The sequence below is a fragment of the Bos indicus genome, chromosome 25, assembly GCF_029378745.1.
Source record: "Bos indicus isolate NIAB-ARS_2022 breed Sahiwal x Tharparkar chromosome 25, NIAB-ARS_B.indTharparkar_mat_pri_1.0, whole genome shotgun sequence".
Lineage (NCBI taxonomy): Eukaryota > Metazoa > Chordata > Mammalia > Artiodactyla > Bovidae > Bos > Bos indicus.
Window position 1 is genome coordinate 19,325,794 of NC_091784.1, and position 19,931 is coordinate 19,345,724.

The 19,931-nt window shown below is 38.1% G+C and overlaps 1 protein-coding gene across 4 annotated transcripts in view; it reads left to right on the top strand.

Moving 5' to 3' along the window:
• ACSM1 (acyl-CoA synthetase medium chain family member 1) overlaps positions 1-19,931 on the top strand; it is a 64,251-nt gene that overhangs the window by 26,237 nt on the left and 18,083 nt on the right. For all 4 annotated transcript variants that reach the window (XM_019987976.2, XM_019987977.2, XM_019987978.2 and 1 more), the window contains exon 3: positions 17,199-17,409. In XM_019987976.2, coding sequence (XP_019843535.2) covers positions 17,199-17,409 — 211 coding nt within the window. The remainder of the gene's footprint in view (positions 1-17,198; positions 17,410-19,931) is intronic.

Sequence of the window (19,931 nt, forward strand, 5' to 3'; positions counted from 1 at the left end):
TCGCAGAGTCGGACACGACTGAGCAACTTTCACTCACTAGCTATGAACCAGGAAGTACAATATTGATGTAAAGTCGCTAGTTAACAAACAGTTGGAATACCATAAAGTTGCTTGTTCAGATGATTATGGCTTACTGTCTGTAAATTTTGGCTGAGGGAACATTCTCAGCAGTTTTGATTTAAAACTGCCACTTTTTCCCCCCTCTTTTTAGGTTTCCCAGGTCTTGCCTATTTAATTGGGCTTAGTCTCAGCTCCTAAAGGCCTGTATTCATATTCTGGTTTAGACATTTGTGAGACAAAGGCAATTGCTCAGTTTTTCAAAAAACAGTTTTGTCACCTAAAGTTATTAAAATCAGTGCAAGATTTTTAATCAAACTGAAATTTAATTTACAAAGTTCTATGTTTTGTAACTTTAGAGTTTTAATCTATCATGTCTTCAAAGATTTGTACAATGCATTTAGCAAAGACCTTTCTGAGTCTATAAATTAAACCAAAACAAAATCACTATTTTTAAAATTAATCTTTGTATGTTAGTTCCCCGTTTACTTACTTTGTATGACTCAGGTAACTAACTATTGGTTTCCTCAGTACATTTAGTTAATATTTCCTTAGTGGCAATCTATATGCCTTGTTTATCCCACAGTATAAATAAATAAGAATTGTAACCACCTTAAAGAAAACCCATTTTAAAATATCAATTGATATCAGTCAGTTCAGTTCAGTTCAGTCACTCAGTCGTGTCCGACTCTTTGCGACCCCATGAATCACAGCATGCCAGGCCTCCCTGTCTACCGGGGTCCTGCCCCGGTTGGATCCAGGGATTCCCTAAGGATGACGGCATTGGCGATTAGAATAGCAAAGGCTGAGAGATTTTAGAGGCTCATTAATAACTGGTTTATGAGAGAAATCAATATAACCTGTAACACCAGCTTTGCTCTGACCACGGAGGCCACAGGCACCCTCTCAAATCGCTGAAGGTGCCCCACCTTAGGCACCTTCTCAAGTGGGTCTTAGAAGCCCAGGCCAGTAAGTGGTCCCAGAGGACCCCTGTGCTCCAATTATTTTGGCCTGAAATAAGAGTAGAGAAGAAAAGGAGAGAAAGGAAAACAAGAAAGAACGACACGGGGAGACCAAGCTTTGAGCAAGGCCCATAGCTTTATTTTCAAAGGGAGCTTATATACCTTAAGTTGTGCATAGAGGATAATAAGGGGTGTGAAATCATGCAAAGTCAGCAGTCTTTGATCCTTATCGAGACCAGGCTTTCTTTTCTGCAAACTTATCGTATACAAATGGTTTCGGTGATTTACATCATCTTCTGGCCAGAAGGCCTGTTAACATTTTATGACTCTGATAAAGGTTTGTCAACCGTAAGACTTATTTTCTCTAAGAGTAATTATTTTAAATTTTGGTGCCATCCTCTGAAGGTGTTAGATAAAGTTGCATTCCTATAGGGCAAAGGTGCAGTGGGCTTACAACAAAGAAAGAATTTATTACCTTAAGGGTCTAAAGTTGTTAACACCAAGGCCACTACGTATTTTTTTATATACCAACTAAATTAATACACTTCCAAGGATACAGTACAGGGGATGTGGAAACTTGGCAGGAAGCATTGGCTCAACAATGAAATCTTCTACTAGTTCTATTCTGACAATTTCTAACTCTCCAAGAGGCTCTATACTATTTGAACATCTTAAGCTTCTCATGCCTCTGTAAACAATTGTGTGCGAAGCTGTAGGAGTCGGGGTAAACCTGTCAGGCAAGTTAGAGAGCCATCTGAGGGGTTTGGATTGAAACACTCCTATTATGCCCAGGAGGCTTATTAACTAGAGCTTTAAGTTGATTTCCTTCAGAGAAAGGTGGTCGGGGATAGCCCCCTGTTAATGTCAGAGGAGTTGGTGAAAGTCGTAAAATAGTAAAACAGACAGATTCTGGTTTTGGGGTAGATGCCTGAGCATCTGGGGTAGATACCTCGAGCCCTGACTCACCTTTGCATATCAGGCCTCTCTGCATGACCTTTGTCATTGCTGGGAACTCCCGTGCTGGCTCCCAGCACCTGTCCATCACCAACTCCCAGAGTTCCCTCAGACTCAGGTCCATCAAGTCAGTGATCCAGCCATCTCATCCTCTGTCGTCCCCTTCTCCTCCTGCCCCCAATCCCTCCCAGCATCTACCTTTATCTAAATTCCACCAATGTGTATACCTTGAACTTTAGTTTTCCTAAGGATCCAATCAACAAGCTTTGATCTTTGGAAGAGTTGTAAGGTATAGTTCGGGCCGAGGCAGAAAAGGAGGAGAGACTACCTCAACAGAAGTAGGTTACCTTTATTTAGGCAAGGAGGGGCGACAGTCAGCCTAATGACCAGGCTGAGTGCAAGAGGATCAGGGAGGCTTCATATTTAAAGGGAGGTTTGTGGAAGCGATAAGGGATAAGTCAGGTGGGATGTTTGGGGTATTCTTTAGTTGAGATGGCATTTGTAGTTGGGCAGGGGGTGATAAGGCTTCTGGGCAGGGAGTGATAAGTCCCAGATAGATACAACCACCTGGAGCATCAGGGCGGGACCTAAAGTTCGGTTTTGTTTTCTCGGAAGTTAGATCGCAAGGGCCTTTGAGACTGTTGTTTTCTTTTCTAGGCCCAAAGACTCCTTCAAGAGTTTAGAAAGCTTTTTCTTTTTGTTCCCTGTTTGTTTTACCTACTTTTATATAAAAAGCTCTGAGATCCCCAGATCTGAGTAGAATTGAGGAAGTCAGGCCCTTTGACCTAACTGTCCAAATATAACTGTTGGTTAGTTATCCAAGGTTAAATTTTTCTAATCCTTAAATATATAACTTCGAACTTTAAACCTAACAGACTTGTTTGGCTTTTAACGTTGGGGATCAGTAAGAGGTCCCTCTTGGCTCAATTAGGTAATGTAGTAATATCAAATCTTGTTTAATCACATTAATGTCTATTTTATTTATCCCATTTTAAACAACCATCCAAAGAATTTTTTTTATTCATTTGAAGTAACTGCTTAAAATTTTTTTTACCTCATTTAAATAATAGTTAGATATTTTTCAAGTTTTTTGTTGATATTCTTCAGTTCAGTTCAGTCGCTCAGTCATGCCCGATTCTTTGTGACTCCATGGGCTGCAGCATGATAGGCTTCCATGTCCATTACCAACATCCAGAACTTGCTCAAACTCATGTCTATCGAGTGGGTGATGCCATCCAACCATCTCATCCTCTGTCATTCCCTTCTCCTCCTGCCTTCAGTCTTTCCCAGAATCAGGGTCTTTTCTAAGGAGTCAGTTCTTTGCATCAGGTAGCCAAAGTATTGGAGCTTCAGCTTCAGCATCAGTCCTTCCAATGAATATTCAGGGCTTACTTCCTTTGACTGATTTCCGGACTGACTTCCTTTGAGAAGACTCTCAAGAGTCTTCTCCAATACCACAGTTCAAAAGCACCAATTCTTTGGCAAAACTTGACTCAATTTTCAACACATTTTATTTATAAAAATGTTGTTAGAAATCCAACATTTTAATGTAATTTTTTTTAGCCTAAGTCAGGCAACATAGGTCCAGTAATGGAATATAGTCACATTCAGACCATTTATAACTCTTAACTATCCTTGGAAATTAAACCTTGTATTACTATCTTTCTCTAGGGTCCTAGGATATTACATTCCAATTGATTGCTGGAGCAGCATCCCAAGTCTATTCATGAGAGGTCACATTCATGTCCAAAATCATGTATTCAGATAGAAAAGTAAACAACATACGCCTCTCCATCATTCCTATTTTGATAGTATGACTCTCCACATCATGTCTCAGGATAGATGAATACAACATCTACGACATTGACTTTTGTTTGTTTGGGCAAAATCATGACAGGAGCAAATTCTTCCTACTAACTCCTGATGCAAAAACATGACTGAGCGACTAAACACATTGCTCAATAAATATATTCAAATATCTATTAACCACAAAGCTTAAGAAAGCAACAGCCAAATGTCATTGCCACATAATGTCTGGCTCTTTGTCCTATAATATCTCCCCAAATTAATTAAGTGTTGAAGAAATTTCTAAATTTCTTAATATACCATGGTCATGTTTGCCTACTTTTGTTTTGTTTTGTTTTGTTTTGGTTTTTTTGAGCCAATAGGTCCATGTTTTCTGGCTCTTGAATGTAATTCTGTGTGCAAGCCCCCATACAGCAAGGGAAGAAAACTCTTTTTTAGAAAGGAAAAGGATTTATAGGGTTATAGCAAAAAAGAGTCCATGGCTTCAGCTGAGTCCTTGTGTAGAAATAAGAGGCTTTCTTTTCCCTTTTGGACTCTCTTATCATTGTAGCATGTGAGAGTTCCCCTGTCTCTTCTCCTACCTGTGTGTATGCTAACTCACTTCAGTCATGCCCGACTCTTTGTGACCCTGTGGACTGTAGCTCACCAGGCTCCTCTGTCCAGAGATTCTCCAGGCAAGAATACTGGAGTGGGTTGCCATGCCCTCCTGCAGGGGTATCTTCTTGACCCAGGGATGGAAACTGCATCTCATGTCTCCTACATTGGCAGCTGGGTTCTTTACCACTAATGCCACCTGGGAAACCCAAAAGCTGGTTTCTTAACTCTATTTAATTGAAGTTCTGTTCATTTTTTTTTTAAACAATACAAAGCCTTCATTCCTATATGGCAGCAATCATAGAACTAATGGTTACTGCCTCCTTGGGAGACACATGGCTCTCCAGGTTGCCCCAGAGGAATCTGGCAGACTTATCTCATTTGTAATTTGTTTAGTTTCTATAGGCTCTGTGTTTACAACTTCTGGGATAAAAACATGATTGTCTCAGTTTATCTAAATACTACTGGTGTAATACATATTATTTCCAAATTAAACAATGCAAAAAGTTTAACTTCCAGAACTTTAATCTTCTTTTATAAATTTGTTTAAAGTCTGTATATCAATCAATTAGTTAATGCATGTGAAATTGATACTCCATGACTGTGTCTCCTAGTTTGACATATCACATCACATATTGATCATTTGATGAGTCTGTAAGGGGCATACTCATTGCATACTTATTGTCAACAACAATTTACAAAAGCATAACATGGCACTTATGATTTTAAATTATACTTAAACCACCTTCTTTGTTTATTAAATTACAATCAATCTGATATGTAACAATATTTAAAATAAATAGTTTGCCATAATCTACCTACAGAAAATTTAATTGCTGTGAAATTTTAAAAAATAAATTGTTTTATATAAATAAATAGTCTAATCTTATATTTAGATATTATATTGAAGTATAGATGACTTACAATACTATATTAGTTTCAGCTGTACAACATAGGTGATTTAACATTTTCATATATTAAAAATGATCTCCATGATAAAACTAGTTACAACCTGTCACAATACATAGCTATTACAATGTTATTGACTATATTCTCTATGCTGCACATTTCATCCCTGTGACTCATTTATCTTATAGCTAGAAGTTTGTGCCTCTTAATCCCCTTAAAGTATTTCATTCGCCACCCCCCTACTGGCAACTATCAGTTTGTTTTCTTTATCATTGAGTTTTTTTATGTTTGTTATTTTGGGGCCATTTACTTGTTTTTTTAAGATTTCACAAGTAAGAGAAACCATATGGTATTTACTTTCTCTGACTACCGTAAGATACCCTAGATATCTATTTGTCAAAATGTCAAGATTTCATTATTTTTTATAGGTGAGTAATATTCCATGTGTGAGAGAGAGAGAGTGTGTGTGTGTGTGCGTGTGTATCCCAGAATAACAGGCAAGTTTGGCCTTGTAGTACAAAATGAAGCTAGGCAAAGTTTAAGAGAATTTTGTCAAGAAAACATGCTACAATCTAGCAAGCACCATTTTCAAAACAACCCAGGAGACTATTCTACACGTGGACATCACCAGATGGCCAATACAAAAAATCAGAATGATTATGTTCTTTGCATCCAAAGATGGAGAAACTATACAGTCAGTAAAAACAAGACCTGGAGCTGATTGTGGCACAGACCATGGCTCTTTATTTCAAAATCCAGTCTTAAATTGAAAAGAGTATTGAAAACCATTAGGCCATTCAGGAATGACCTAAGTCAAATCCCTTAGGATTACACAGTGGTGGTGATGAATAGAATCAAGGGATTAGATATGGTAGACAGAGGGCTTGAAGAGCTATGGATGGAGGTTTGCAACATTGTATAGAGGCACTGACAAAACCATCCCAAAGAAAAAGAAATGCAAGAAAGCAAAGTGGTTGTCTAGTGGTAGTCAGGAAGCAACAGTTAGAACTGGACATGGAACAACAGACTGGTTCCAAATAGGAAAAGGAGTACATCAAGGCTATATATTGTCACCCTGCTTATTTAACTTCTATGCAGAGTACATCATGAGAAACGCTGGGCTGGAAGAAGCACAAACTGGAATCAAGATTGCTGGGAGAAATATCAATAACCTCAGATATGCATTTGACACCACTCTTATGGCAGAAAGTGAAGAGGAACTCAAAAGCCTCTTGATGAAAGTGAAAGAGGAGAGTGAAAAAGTTGGCTTAAAGCTCAACATTCAGAAAATGAAGATCATGGCATCCGGTCCCATCACTTCATGGGAAATAGATGGGGAAACAGTGGAAACAGTGTCAGACTTTATTTTGGGGGGCTCCAAAATCACTGCAGATGGTGACTGGAGCCATGAAATTAAAAGACGCTTACTCCTTGGAAGGAAAGTTATGACGAACCTAGATAGCATATTGAAAAGCAAAGACATTACTTTGCCAACAAAGGTCCATCTAGTCAAGGCTATGGTTTTTCCTGTGGTCATGTAGGGATGTGAGAGTTGGTGAAGAAAACTGAGCGCCGAAGAATTGATGCTTTTGAACTGTGGTGTTGGAGAAGACTCTTGTGAGTCCCTTGGACTTCAAGGAGATCCAACCAGTCCATTCTAAAGAAGATCAGCCCTGGGATTTCTTTGGAAGGAATGATGCTAAAGCTGAAACTCCAGTACTTTGGCCACCTCATGTGCAGAGTTGACTCATTGGAAAAGACTCTGATGCTGGGAGGGATTGGGGGCAGGAGGAAAAGGGGATGACAGAGGATGAGATGCCTGGATGGCATCACCAACTCGATGGACGTGAGTTTGAGTGAGCTCCGGGAGTTGGTGATGGACAGGGAGGCCTGGCGTGCTACGATTCATGGGGTCACAAAGAGTCAAACACGACTGAGTGACTGAACTGAACTGAACTGAACTGAACTGAAGGAAGCCTTACAAGTAGCTGAGAAGAGAAATGACAGGCAAAGGAGAAAGGAAAAGATATACCCAACTAAAAGTAGAGTTCCAGAGAATAACATGGAGAGATAAGAAGGTCTTCTTAGGTGAACAATGCCAAGAATTGAAGGAAAATAATAGAATGGGAAAGACTAAAGATCTCTCTCTTCAAGAAAATTGGAGATATGAAGGAAACACTTCATGCAAAGATAGACATGATAAAGGAGAGAAACAGTATGGACCTAACAGAAGCATAAAAGATTAAGAAGAGGTGGCAAAAATACACAGAAGAACTATATAAAAAAGATCTTAATGACCTGGATAACCATGATGGTGTGGTCACTCAACTAGAGCCAGATATCCTGGAGTGTAAAGTCAACTATGCTTTAGGAAGCATTACTTTGAACAAAGCTAGTGGAGGTGACGGAATTTCAACTGCACTATTTCAAATCCTAAATGATGATGCTGTTAAAGAGCTGCATTCAATATATCAGCACATTTGAAAACTCAGCAATGGCCACAGGACTGGAAAAGATCAGTTTTCACTCCAAGCCCAAAGAAAGGCAATGCCAATAAATGTTTAGACTACCATATGCTTGTGCTCATTTCACATGCTAGCAAGTTTATGCTCAAAAGCCTTCAAGCTAGGCTTCAGCAGTACGTGAACTGAGAACTTCCAGACATATAGCTAGGTTTAGAAAAGGCAGAGGAACCAGAGATCAAATTGCCAACATTCATTGGATCATGAAGTTCAATGATGGGCTTCCCTGGTGGCTTAGATGGTAAAGAACTCCCCTGCAATGCAGAAGACCTGGGTTCGATCCCTGAGTTGGAAATATATCCTGGAGAAGGGAACAGCTACCTACTCCAGTATTCTTGCCTGGAGAATTCCATGACAGAGAAGCTTGGCTAGCTATAGTTTGTGGGGTTGCAAAGTGTCGGACATGACTGAGTGACTTTCACTTCACTAATTGGATCATGGGAAAAATCAAGGGAATTCCAGAAAAATATCTACTTCTGCTTTATTGACTATGCTAAAGCCTTTCACTATATAGATCACAGCAAACTGTGGAAAATTCTTAAAGAGATTGGAGTACTAGACTACCTGACCTGTCTCCTGAGAAACCTGTATGCAGTACAAGAAGCAGCAGTTAGAACTGGGCATGGAACAACTGACTGGTTCAAATTTGGGAAAGTAGTAAGACCCCCTGCTTATATTGGCACCCTGCTTATCTAACTAACTTCTATGCAGAATACATCATGTGAAATGCTGGGCTGAATGTATTACAAGCTGGAATTAAGATTGCTGGGAGAAATATTAATAACCTCAGATATGAAGATGATACCATTCTAATGACAGAAGTGAAGAGGAACTAAAGAACCTCTTGATGAGAGTCAAAGAGGAGAGTGAGAAAGCTAGCTTGAAATTCAACATTAAACAACTAAGGTTATGGCATCTGGTCCCATCACTTAATGCCAAATAGAAGGGGAAAAAATGGAAGTGGTAACAGATTTTACTTTCTTGAACTACAATATCACTGTGGACAGTGACTGCAGCCATGAAATGAAAAGACGCTTGCTCCTTGGAAGAACAGTTACGGCAAACCTAGACAGCATATTAAAAAGCAGAGACATGACTGTGCCAACAAAGTACACATAGTCAAATCTATGATATTTCCAGGAGTCATGTATGAATGTGAGGGTTGGATTGTAAAGAAGGCTGAGTACCAAATAACTGGTGCTTGTGAATTGTGGTGCTGGTGAAGACTCTTGAGAGTCTCTTGGACTGCAAGGAGATCAAGCCAGTCAGTTTTAAAGGAAATCAACCCTGAATATTCATTGAAAGGACTGATGCTGAAGCTGAAGTTCCAATACTTTGGCTACCTGATGCACTCATGGAAAAAGACCCTGATTCTGGGAAAAATTGAAAGCAAAAGGAGAAGGCAGTGTCAGAGGATGAGATGATGTGATAGCATCACCAACTCAGTGGACATAAACTTGAGCAAACTCTGGGAGATAGGGGAGGACAGAAAAGCCTGGCATGTCCATAGGGTCTCAAAGAATTGGACATGACTTAGTGACTAGATAACAACTGTATCTATCTATCTATTTCTATATCATCTATATATCTATATCTACACATGCACATGAGCTAAGTTGCTTGAGTCATGTCTGACTATTTGTGACCCTATGGACCATAGCCCACCAAGTTCCTCTGTCCATGGGCATCTCCAGGCCAGAATACTGGAAAGGGTAGCTGTTCCCTTCTCCAGAGAATCTTCCTGAGCCAGGAATTGAACCCAGGACAATATATATATATATGTATTTCTCCATTCATCTCTGGATGGACTTCTGGGTGATTCCTTTATTTTGACTATTGTTAATAGTGTTGTAATGTACATATCTTTTCAAATTAGTGTTTTTTTCTTCAGATAACACTCAGAAATATAACTGCTAGATAGTACAGTAGTTCTATTTAACTTTTTGAGAAACTTCCATACTGTTTTCCATAGTGATTGCACAAATTTACATTCCCATCAAAAGTGCATGAGGGTCCCTTTTTCTCCACATCCTTGCCAACACTTGTTATTTGTTGTTTTCTGGTAATATCCATTCTGACAGGTGTGAGTTGATATTTCATTGTGCTTTTGATGTTTGTTCATTTCCTAGATGATTAATGATGTGGAGCATCTTTTTATGTATCTATTGATCATCTGTATGTTTTCTTTAAAAATGTCTATTCAAGTCATTTGCCCATTTTTAATTATTTTATTTTTGTTGTTGAGTTGTATAAGCCCTTTGTATATTTTAAATATCAATCTTTTCAGATTTATCTTTGGCAAATGTATTTCCCACTCAATAGGGTTTTGTTAAAGGTTTCTTTCAATGTGCAACAGGTTTTTATTTTGATATAATCCCATTTATTTACTTTTTCTTTTGTTGCCCTGGGCATAAGGATATTCAAATAAATATTACTCAGATCAGTGTCATAGCATACTGTTCTGTGTTTTCTTCTAGGACTTTTCTGGTTTCAGGCCTTATATTTAAATCTTCAGTTCAGTTCAGTTCAGTCACTCAGTCGTGTCCGACTCTCTGTGACCCCATGAATTGCAGCACGCCAGTCCTCCCCGTCCATCACCAACTCCCGGAGTTCACCCAGACTCACATCCATCGAGTCGGTGATGCCATCCAGCCATCTCATCCTCTGTCGTCCCCTTTTCCTCCAGCCCCTAATCCCTCCCAGCATCAGAGTCTTTTCCAATGAGTCAACTCTGCACATGAGGTGGCCAAAGTACTGGAGTTTCAGCTTTAGCATCATTCCTTCCAAAGAAATCCCAGGGCTGATCTCCTTCAGAATGGACTGGTTGGATCTCCTTGCAGTCCAAGGAACTCTCAAGAGTCTTCTCCAACACCACAGTTCAAAAGCATCAATTCTTTGGCGCTCAGCTTTCTTCACAGTCCAACTTTCACATCCATACATGACCACAGGAAAAACCATAGCCTTGACTAGACGGGCCTTTGTTGGCAAAGTAATGTCTCTGCTTTTGAATATGCTATCTAGGTTGGTCATAAGTTTCCTTCCAAGGAGTAAGCGTCTTTTAATTTCATGGCTGCAGTCACCATCTGCAGTGATTTTGGAGCCCCAAAAAATAAAGTCTGACACTGTTTCCCCTGTTTCCCCATCTATTTCCCATGAAGTGATGGGACCGGATGCCATGATCCTCATTTTCTGAATGTTGAGCTTTAAGCCAACTTTTTCACTCTACACTTTCACTTTCAAGTCTTAGTTCCATGCTATTTATTTTTGTATATTGCATGAGAAATTGCTCTAGTTTGATTCTGTTGCACATAACAGTCCTATTTTTTCAAACAATGTATTGAACAGATTGTCTTTTCTGCATTCCATAGTTTTGTCTCTTTTGCTGTGGATTAATTGACCATGTAAGTGTGGTTTTGTTTCTGGACTCTATCCTATTCCTTTGATCTGTTTTTGTGCCAATGTCATATTGTTTTGACTACGATGGCTTTGTAGTATGCTTTTAAATCATAGGAGTATGATACAGCTTTGTTCTTTTTTTTTCAAGAGTGTTTTGGCTATCTAGAAAATTTTATAATTTTTTTTTAAGTTCTGATGTTTTCATAAGAATTGCATTAAATTATGGATTTTGGGGGGAATCTGGTCATTTTAACAATGTTAATTCTTCCAATCCATGTTCACAGTATCTTTCTATTTGTTTTTTTTGTCATCAATTTCTTTCATCAATATGCCACAGTTTTCAAGATACAAGTCTTTTACCTCTTTGGTTAGATTCATTCTAGAGGTCTTCTTCTTTTTGATGCAGTTGTAAATAGGATTGTTTTCTTAATTTGTCTTTCTGAGAGTATGTTATTAGTGTATAGAAATGCAACAGGACCCATAGAGTTCAAAGTTGTGTTGCTGAAGGGTCTACTGTATTTGCTTCATGAATTATACACTTTTATGTTGGGTGCATTGGAGAAGGCAAAGGCACCCCACTCCAGTACTCTTGCCTGGAAAATCCCATGGCGGAGGAGCCTGGAAAGCTGCAGTCCATGGGGTCGCTGAGGGTCGGACATGACTGAGCGACTTCACTTTCACTTTTCACTTTCCCGCATTGGAGAAGGAAATGGCAACCCACTCCAGTGTTCTTGCCTGGAGAATCCCAGGGATGGGAGAGCCTGGTGGAGCCTGGTGTGCGTCTATGGGGTCGCACAGAGTCGAACACGACTGAAGTGACTTAGCAGCATGTTGGGTGCATATATGTTTATCTTCTTGTTGGACAAATTCCTTCATCATTATGAAATGATGTCCCTTCTTTGTCTCTTGCTACACACTTTGTTTTAAAGTCTATTTTGCCTGATATGTGTATGGTTATCTCAGATTTTTTTTTCACTTGCATTTATATAGAAAGCATTTTTCCATCCCCTCACTTTCAGTCTGTGTGTGACTTTAAACCTGATATGAGTCTTCTTGTAGGCAGGATATAATCAGTCTTGTGTTTTTGTTTTTGCTTTTTTTAAATCCATTTAGCTACTCTATGCCAGTTGATTGGAATATTAATCCATTTATATTTAAAGTAAGTTTTGCTAGGTATGTACTTATTGACATTCTGTTGTTTTCTGCTTGTGTTTGTAATGCCTTTTTTGTTCTATTTTTTTTTTTTTTTTCTCTCTTCCCTTATGATTTGATGTGTTATGTTTGAATTTCTTTCTCTTTTCTGTATGTGTACCTATTGCAGGTTTTTGGCTTGTGGTTATCAATATATATAAAGTTGATGATCCCTTAAAGTGAGATGCTTTCTAATCATCCTGCATTTTTACTGTTCCCCCCATGTTTGTTGTTTTTTATGACACATTTTACATATTTCTTTTACATATCTCTTAACTACTTATTGTGGATATAGATGATTTTATTGTTTTGCCTTTTAACCTTCTGCCTAGCTTTACAAATGGTTTCTGCTCTTGGTGAAGTGACCTAATGTAGGAAACCTCCTATGGACTCGGCAGCACACTCCCCTCTGGTCACTAGAGTTATATGTTCTATGGTTATCCCCTCTGTGGGCCATGTGGGCTCTTCCGTTAGGGCATAGTAAACTACTGTGGGTATGCTGGTAGGCAAGGTTGGCCCCTAGACTTGTTGGCTGACATTGCCTGTAACATGTAGTGGTTACCAACTGGTAGGCAAAGCAGGTTCCTGGTGTTGTTAGCCGTGTGACCTAGTATGCTCCAGGGCTGATCTCGGCACACTGGTGGGTCAACCTGGATCCTGGGATAGCTTCAGGTGCCCAACAGGGGTACCAGGAGCTGGTGTTGGCCTACTGTTGACTGTGGTCATCTTTAGATTTAATTTAACCCTGGAATTCCTCATTATGCTTTATATTCCAGATTTTTTTAAATTTATTCACTCAATACATTTGCTTTACACCAGATGCTCTTCTAAGTGCTTTGATAAAGAATTTAAGCTATCACTAATTTTTGTTGTTTTATTGAGATAGGATTGAAATATAATAATCACTGTTTTCTTAAAAAAAAAACAGCAGTTTTTCAAGTCAAAATCTTAACACACTAATATGCATAGCAAAATATTTTGACGTAAAATCTGGTATTTTTATTGTAAGAAAGCTTTTGGTAATGTATTTAACTTTTAAAATAGATGTGAGGTTATAAATATTAATATTAATGTCTTATAAGTATTGTAATAATGTACACTTTTTATTCCTAGTTATTTTTAATATTTTTATGGTCTTTTTTTCCTTGACAAGTCTTCCTAAGAATCTACCAAATTTATTAATCTTTTCAAAACCAGTTTTTGTTTTACTGGTATTCTGTATTGTGTATTTCCTTTCCATTTCATTGATAATTACACTTGTCTTTATTATTTCTTTTCATGTACATTCCCTTGATTTAATTTTATAATCCTTTTTTTAATTTTTTAGCTTATTGAGTTGGAAGATTATGTCCTTACCTTTCAGTCTTCCTCTTTTCCTATATATACATTAAAAATATAAATTTCTCACTAAGCACACTCTTTTGGGGTACATTATACAAATTTGATATGGCATATTTCATTACCATTAGGTCAAACTATTTTTATTTGCCTTTTTATTGGCTAGTTTCCTGATAGTTGAGATGAGCTACTCCTCTTGGTAATGATTTCTAGCTTAATTCCATTGTGGTCAAACCACATACTCAAACTTTTGAAATTTCTGGTTGTTAGTAAACATTCCAAAGGCAATGGAAGAAAATGTAAAGTATATCATTGTTGGGGAAATGTATTATCTATATGAATTAGGGTTCAAATTCTATGAAATCTATCATATTCTATAATTAATTTATAGAAATTCTACTTTTATTTTATTCTAATTAAAACTGAGGCAAGTCTTTTTATTTTCAGTAAACTCATGTGTTTTAACATTCAGAAAGAATCATATCATTCGTCAATCACATGAGTAATTAGTCTACCTTTCCTATTTTCCCATTCAAATTATATTCTAGTTAGAGATTAACAAGGAGTAAGTTTTTATTTATTTAAATCAACTCTTTTAAATCTATTATTTACCTATAATATAATTCAAACATTTAAAATGAGATTTTAATAAGTTTTAGAACATTTCTATCACTACCATTTCCTTTTGTCCTTTTCTAATCAGTATCCACCCCCCCTACCTGGAGCTCCAGGTAGCCACTGATTTGCACTCACTACCATTATAGTTCTCTTTCTTAGGATGTCATAGAAATGGAATAAATTGGATGTACTCTTTTGTGTCTGGTTTCTTTTACTCCATGTGTTTTTCAGATTCATCTATATCGCTTTGTGTATTTCTTCTTCATTAATTTTTATTGCTGAGTTAGTAGGTTTTCAAAAAATCTATTTCTCAATTTCCCTTAGCTTCAAATCTCACTGCATAAAGATTTAAATCTCATATAAAGTTTAAAGGCTGTGTTTTATCTTCTTGATAACATGTAAATCTTAATATCATATTATCAGATTAATTCTGAGCACAAAACCCCACAACTGTTTAATCAAGATCTTCAAGTTACTAGAATTCAGTCTGAATTTCTGTCCGAATTAAAACAACTATTGTTTTCACTTTGATAACCCAGAACTTCTATTATTTTATAAAATCTTACAGAAATGTTACATACTCTGTTCCCATTATACAGAGAATGCACAACTATATTTGCTAACATTCCTTAACCCAATGGACAAGAGTGGTGTTTTTTTTTTTAGCACCGATTTTTCCATATATATATGTGTGTGTGTGTATATACACACACACATATAAATTTATATAGGTATGTGTGTGTGCATGTATGTATATATGCATGTATGTATATATGTATGTATGTATATATGCATGTATGTATATATGTATGTATGTATATACATCTTATATCAGGTGAGCCACACTCTATTGTTCCAAGTATATGAGGCAAAACTGATACGATCAGGTTTGCACTTTTGTGCGAAGAACTGCTGGAAGACTATACATCAAGCAATTTTCAGTGTTGACATTCAGGGACTGAAATTGTGATAAGGAATTTAAAGAAATTTTTCTGTTAGTAAAATTGTGTGTTGCCTGAACTTTTACTCCAAACATGTTTTCTTTGGGGAATTTAAAAAAATTTTAAAAATCATTTTACTTACGTACAATTAAAGATTTGACTTAAACAAGAAAATGAAAATTATCCATAAACACTTAAAACCATTCATTTACATGTGCAGATGGATGTCTTGTACACCATTGTATCATGTTGGCTTAAGAACAGTGCCCAAGAAACAGTGAGAACTTAGCAGATATATAGTAAATGAATGAATGAATGGATGGATACTATTATAGAACTTTAGACTCAATGTAAATATGATTTTACTTTTCTACATTGATATTGTATGATTTTTACTGCAGAAACATTCTGAAAGCATTTTTGTTTGGTTTTATCATATCCCATTACATAGAAATAACAATTTTATCAACAGTATTCAAAATAACAATTTTGTCAACAGTATTCAGTTGAATTCTGTTTTTTTTTATCTAGTTTACCAACCTAGATCTTTTGACTAGGGCATTTCATTCATTACATTTAAAATAATTATAGGTAAAGATGACTTAGTTGATTTTTTGTAGTGATATGTTTTGATTTTCATTTCCTTTTGTGTATATTCCATAGATAATTTATTTATGGTTACCATAGGGATTGTATATAACATTCTAAATTATAACAATTTATTCTAAACTAATAGCAACTTAACTTCATTCACATCCAAAACCCTACTCTTTTCCAGTTCCCTTACACCTTCCCATATTATGTTACTGATTTCACAAAAGACGTCTTTACATATTGTGCACCCATTAACATAGTTTATAATTATTTTTTATGCTTTTGTGTTTTACATACGGTGAAAGAATAAAAAGTGAAGCTATGAACCAAAATTATAACAATACTTCTTTTATATTTGTCTGTATATCTATCTCTATTAAATAATTTTATATTTTTGTATTTAGGTTACTCTCTAAAGTTCTTTCATCTCAACTTAAACTCCTCTTAGCATTTCTTTTTTTTTTTTTTTAATTGCATGCCAGCGGCAAGGGCAGGCGGCAGAAGCCACCAGGTGGGCTCCGCACCCCAGGCACGCCACCCGAGGCACATGGCTGGGGGAGCGGGGGACCCCGCGGCGGCAGCGAGAGCGTTGGGGAACCCGAAGTGCTGGGCTCCACCAGCGGGAGGCGCAACCCGGGGTGCTCGGCTCCGCGCACCACTGCGGAAGCTCAGCGTGCTGCTCCCTCCTCCGCTGGGATCCTCTTAGCATTTCTTATAGGGAAAGTTTAGGGGTAATGAAGTTTAGGGTTGGTTGGATGGCCTCACCAATTCAATGGACATGAACTTGGGCAAAACTCTAGGAGATAGTGAAGGACAGGGAGGCCTGGCACCCTGCAGTCCATGGGGTCACAAAGAGTTGGACATAACTTAGCGACTAAACAACAACAACAAATTTTATTGACCACATACTATGTGCCAGGCACTTTTCCTTCTAAAATAATTAATTTAAACTTTACTATATTCTGGGTAGTATTATTCTACCCTTTCCACAGAAGAGAAAACTGAGGCACAGAGAGTAACCTACTGTCCATGTGGAACAAAGGCAGACACATGGGAGAATAAAATTTTAAGTCTTCAATAAGTGACATGAAGGTTATTCATGGTTTTATGTGATTTAAGAGGAGAGGGTTACAGTAGACCAGGAGTTGGCTGGACCACACGTCCCCCCAACTTCTCCTGGCTCTACAAATGTTTTAACATGGGATCTCAGACATTGAGCTACACTCACAGGAATATGACTATGGTAGTGGATTGACCAAATTGGTGTCCCTTTCCTTTGAAGCAGGAACTAACATGTGGTATATGATCTTAACCAGGAGGGCAAGAGAAGTCCAAACCCAGCCCTGTGGTGGGTGAACGATCAAGGGGATGAAGTGAAGTGGAGCTTCAGAGAGATGACAGACTTAACCTGTCGCACAGCCAACGTCCTGACACAGACCTGCGGCCTTCAGACGGGAGACCGTCTAGCGTTGATTTTGCCTCGAGTGCCTGAGTGGTGGCTTGTGTGTGTGGGCTGCATCCGAACAGGTCAGTGACCCAAAGAGACCTTAGGACAGGCCTAGAGCTAATTGGTCCTGAAATATTAGGTGCTTCCTCTTCCCCTAACTTTTTTCTTCTTAATAGTCTTTCCTTCTGTCAAATTCCTTTAAATACTAGTTTACTCCTCATTCACTCTTTCCCTTATACTCACACCTTATCAAGCACAGTGTCGTAATTCTGCCTTCTTCCCTCTCTCTCTCTCTCTCTCTCACACACACACACACACACTTTATCTTACACAGTCTCAGACATTCTTACTTCCTTATAAGATTCATCAGTTATTAACATTTTGCCATATTGGATCCCCTCTCTCCAAGGGAGTCATTAAAGAATCAGTTGCAGACACTGTGACACCCATAAACACCAGATAAACACTGAAATATGTATCTGCTAAGATTCGAGACATTTCTTTCACATAACCGCACAAGAAGTCTCACTCTGATTCAATATAGTTACCTGATGTACATCCAGAGTCAAAATTCCTCAATTATCCCAATAATGTCCTTTATAGGATTATTTTTGTGCTTAAATCAAAAACCCAGGGTTTTTCCTGGCAGTCCAATGGTTAAGATCCCATGCTTCCAATGCAGGGGTCATGGCTTCAAGGAACCAAGATCCCATGTGCCACACCGCACAGCCAACTGTTTTTTTTTTTTTTAAACAACTGTACAAAATCCAAATGAGGATCATGTGTTGCATTTAGTTGTTGTCTCACCACAGCCTTCTTTAATATAGAATGTTTCTCTACATACTATATTGTCTGTGTGACAATGCAATGACAGTTTGAAGTGCCTAAGCCAGATGTGTTACAGAATATCCCTCAAAATTTGTATTTCTGTTTCCTTCTTTATGATTATATTCAGGATGAACATTCTTTGCACAAGTACTAGAAGGACTTGTGTCTTTCTTGGTGTACCACATTGGGGATATATACAGTTGGTTTGTCCTAACATCAATGACATTGTTTTATCACTTTAGAAAGGTAGCATCCACCTTTGTAAAGGTGCATTTTCCCTTTGTAGTTAGTAAGTAATCTGTCATGTAATATTATGGGACTTTGTGAATATCCTTTCCCCAACTGTCTTTCAGTTTATGATTTGAAAATTCATTGATGAGTCTTGACTGAATTAAATATTTTAATGGTAGTTTTATATTAGGTATTTCTATTTATATCATACCCTTTACACTTATTAGCCAGCACTCTTGTGTAGAGATTTTCCTTTCCCTTTAATGCTTGTCTATGCATTGACCTATATAATTAGTATGAGATTCATGGATTCTTTTTTGAATCAACTTCAGTTCTGTCATGCATATTCATACAGTATGTCATGTTCTTGTTCATATATTCTCTCTCTTATCTCCTCGCAAATAGTTGTTTAATCCATCAAGATCAAGAATTAACAGCAATGGCTGAGTGCATATGGAGATGCCATGCCATCTGTATCATTAAGAGATGTTCCATGATTTATATCTGATCCTGTTCACACTGTCCACACTGTTCCTTGAACCTAGGGTAGGCAAGGCACAAGCTAAGGCTGGAAGGAGACTGGAGGAGCCATAGGAACTGCAGCCACGTTTATTCTCTCCTGGCTGACGCAGCAGCCATAGCATAACCTAACACAACACAACCTCTCTCCTGCCTGGCACAGCAGCTGTAGCAGCAGACACACTTATTTCCTCTCCTCTCATGGCTGACCCAGCTGGACACAGCTGTGATCCAGCAGTAAAGCCGCTGCTTTTTAGGTGGAGTTCCTATCTGCACATAGCACTGAATCCCTGACCAAACGGGTGCCTCGTGATGCACATGTGCCATGCTATGAGTGATCTCAGCTGCTACACAGTCATTATTTACAAAACGTGGGGCAAGAGAGCCTGAACACACTGTCTTGGATAATTTGGTCTCTCCCCACCCATGAGAAATCCAAGACACATGAGAAATCCAAGACATGAGTTGAGACCTCTGGGATAAAAAGAATTAAAGAAGAATAGAAGTAAAGGATGAAAATTCTAAGAGGCATAGTACATGAAAATACTTAAGAGTTAGGAGTAGCCTAGATGAAGAATGGTCATTTTGAAATAGAGAATAGAGTTGTGTGACAGAAAGGTGAAGCGTGAGCAGTGCTCACTCCAATGTCAGGATGACGCCAAGAGGGTCTTCCTGGAGAGAGGGCACAGGTGTTAGCAAAGAGAAGAACTGTGAAGGAGAAAAAGTCAGTGCTCTGTGGAACATAAACAGGCTAGTAATACGGAAGGTGAGTAATAGGAAGACTCAGAAACGGGCGCCTGATGGAAAAATTAGAATCCAATAGAAGCACACAAAAGTTGAATTAATTGTTGGTGATGGGAGAAGGAAGGTAGGAAAGTTGAAAGGACAGTGTGGTTAACTTAGGGTATGAGGAACGAAGGAAACAGAAGAAATTCAAGGTGACACAAGAGATGTTCAGAGAAGAAAGTGAGAGGAGAAAAAATGGGGGCAGAGATGCAGCATCAGGGACACTGTCCTACTTGTG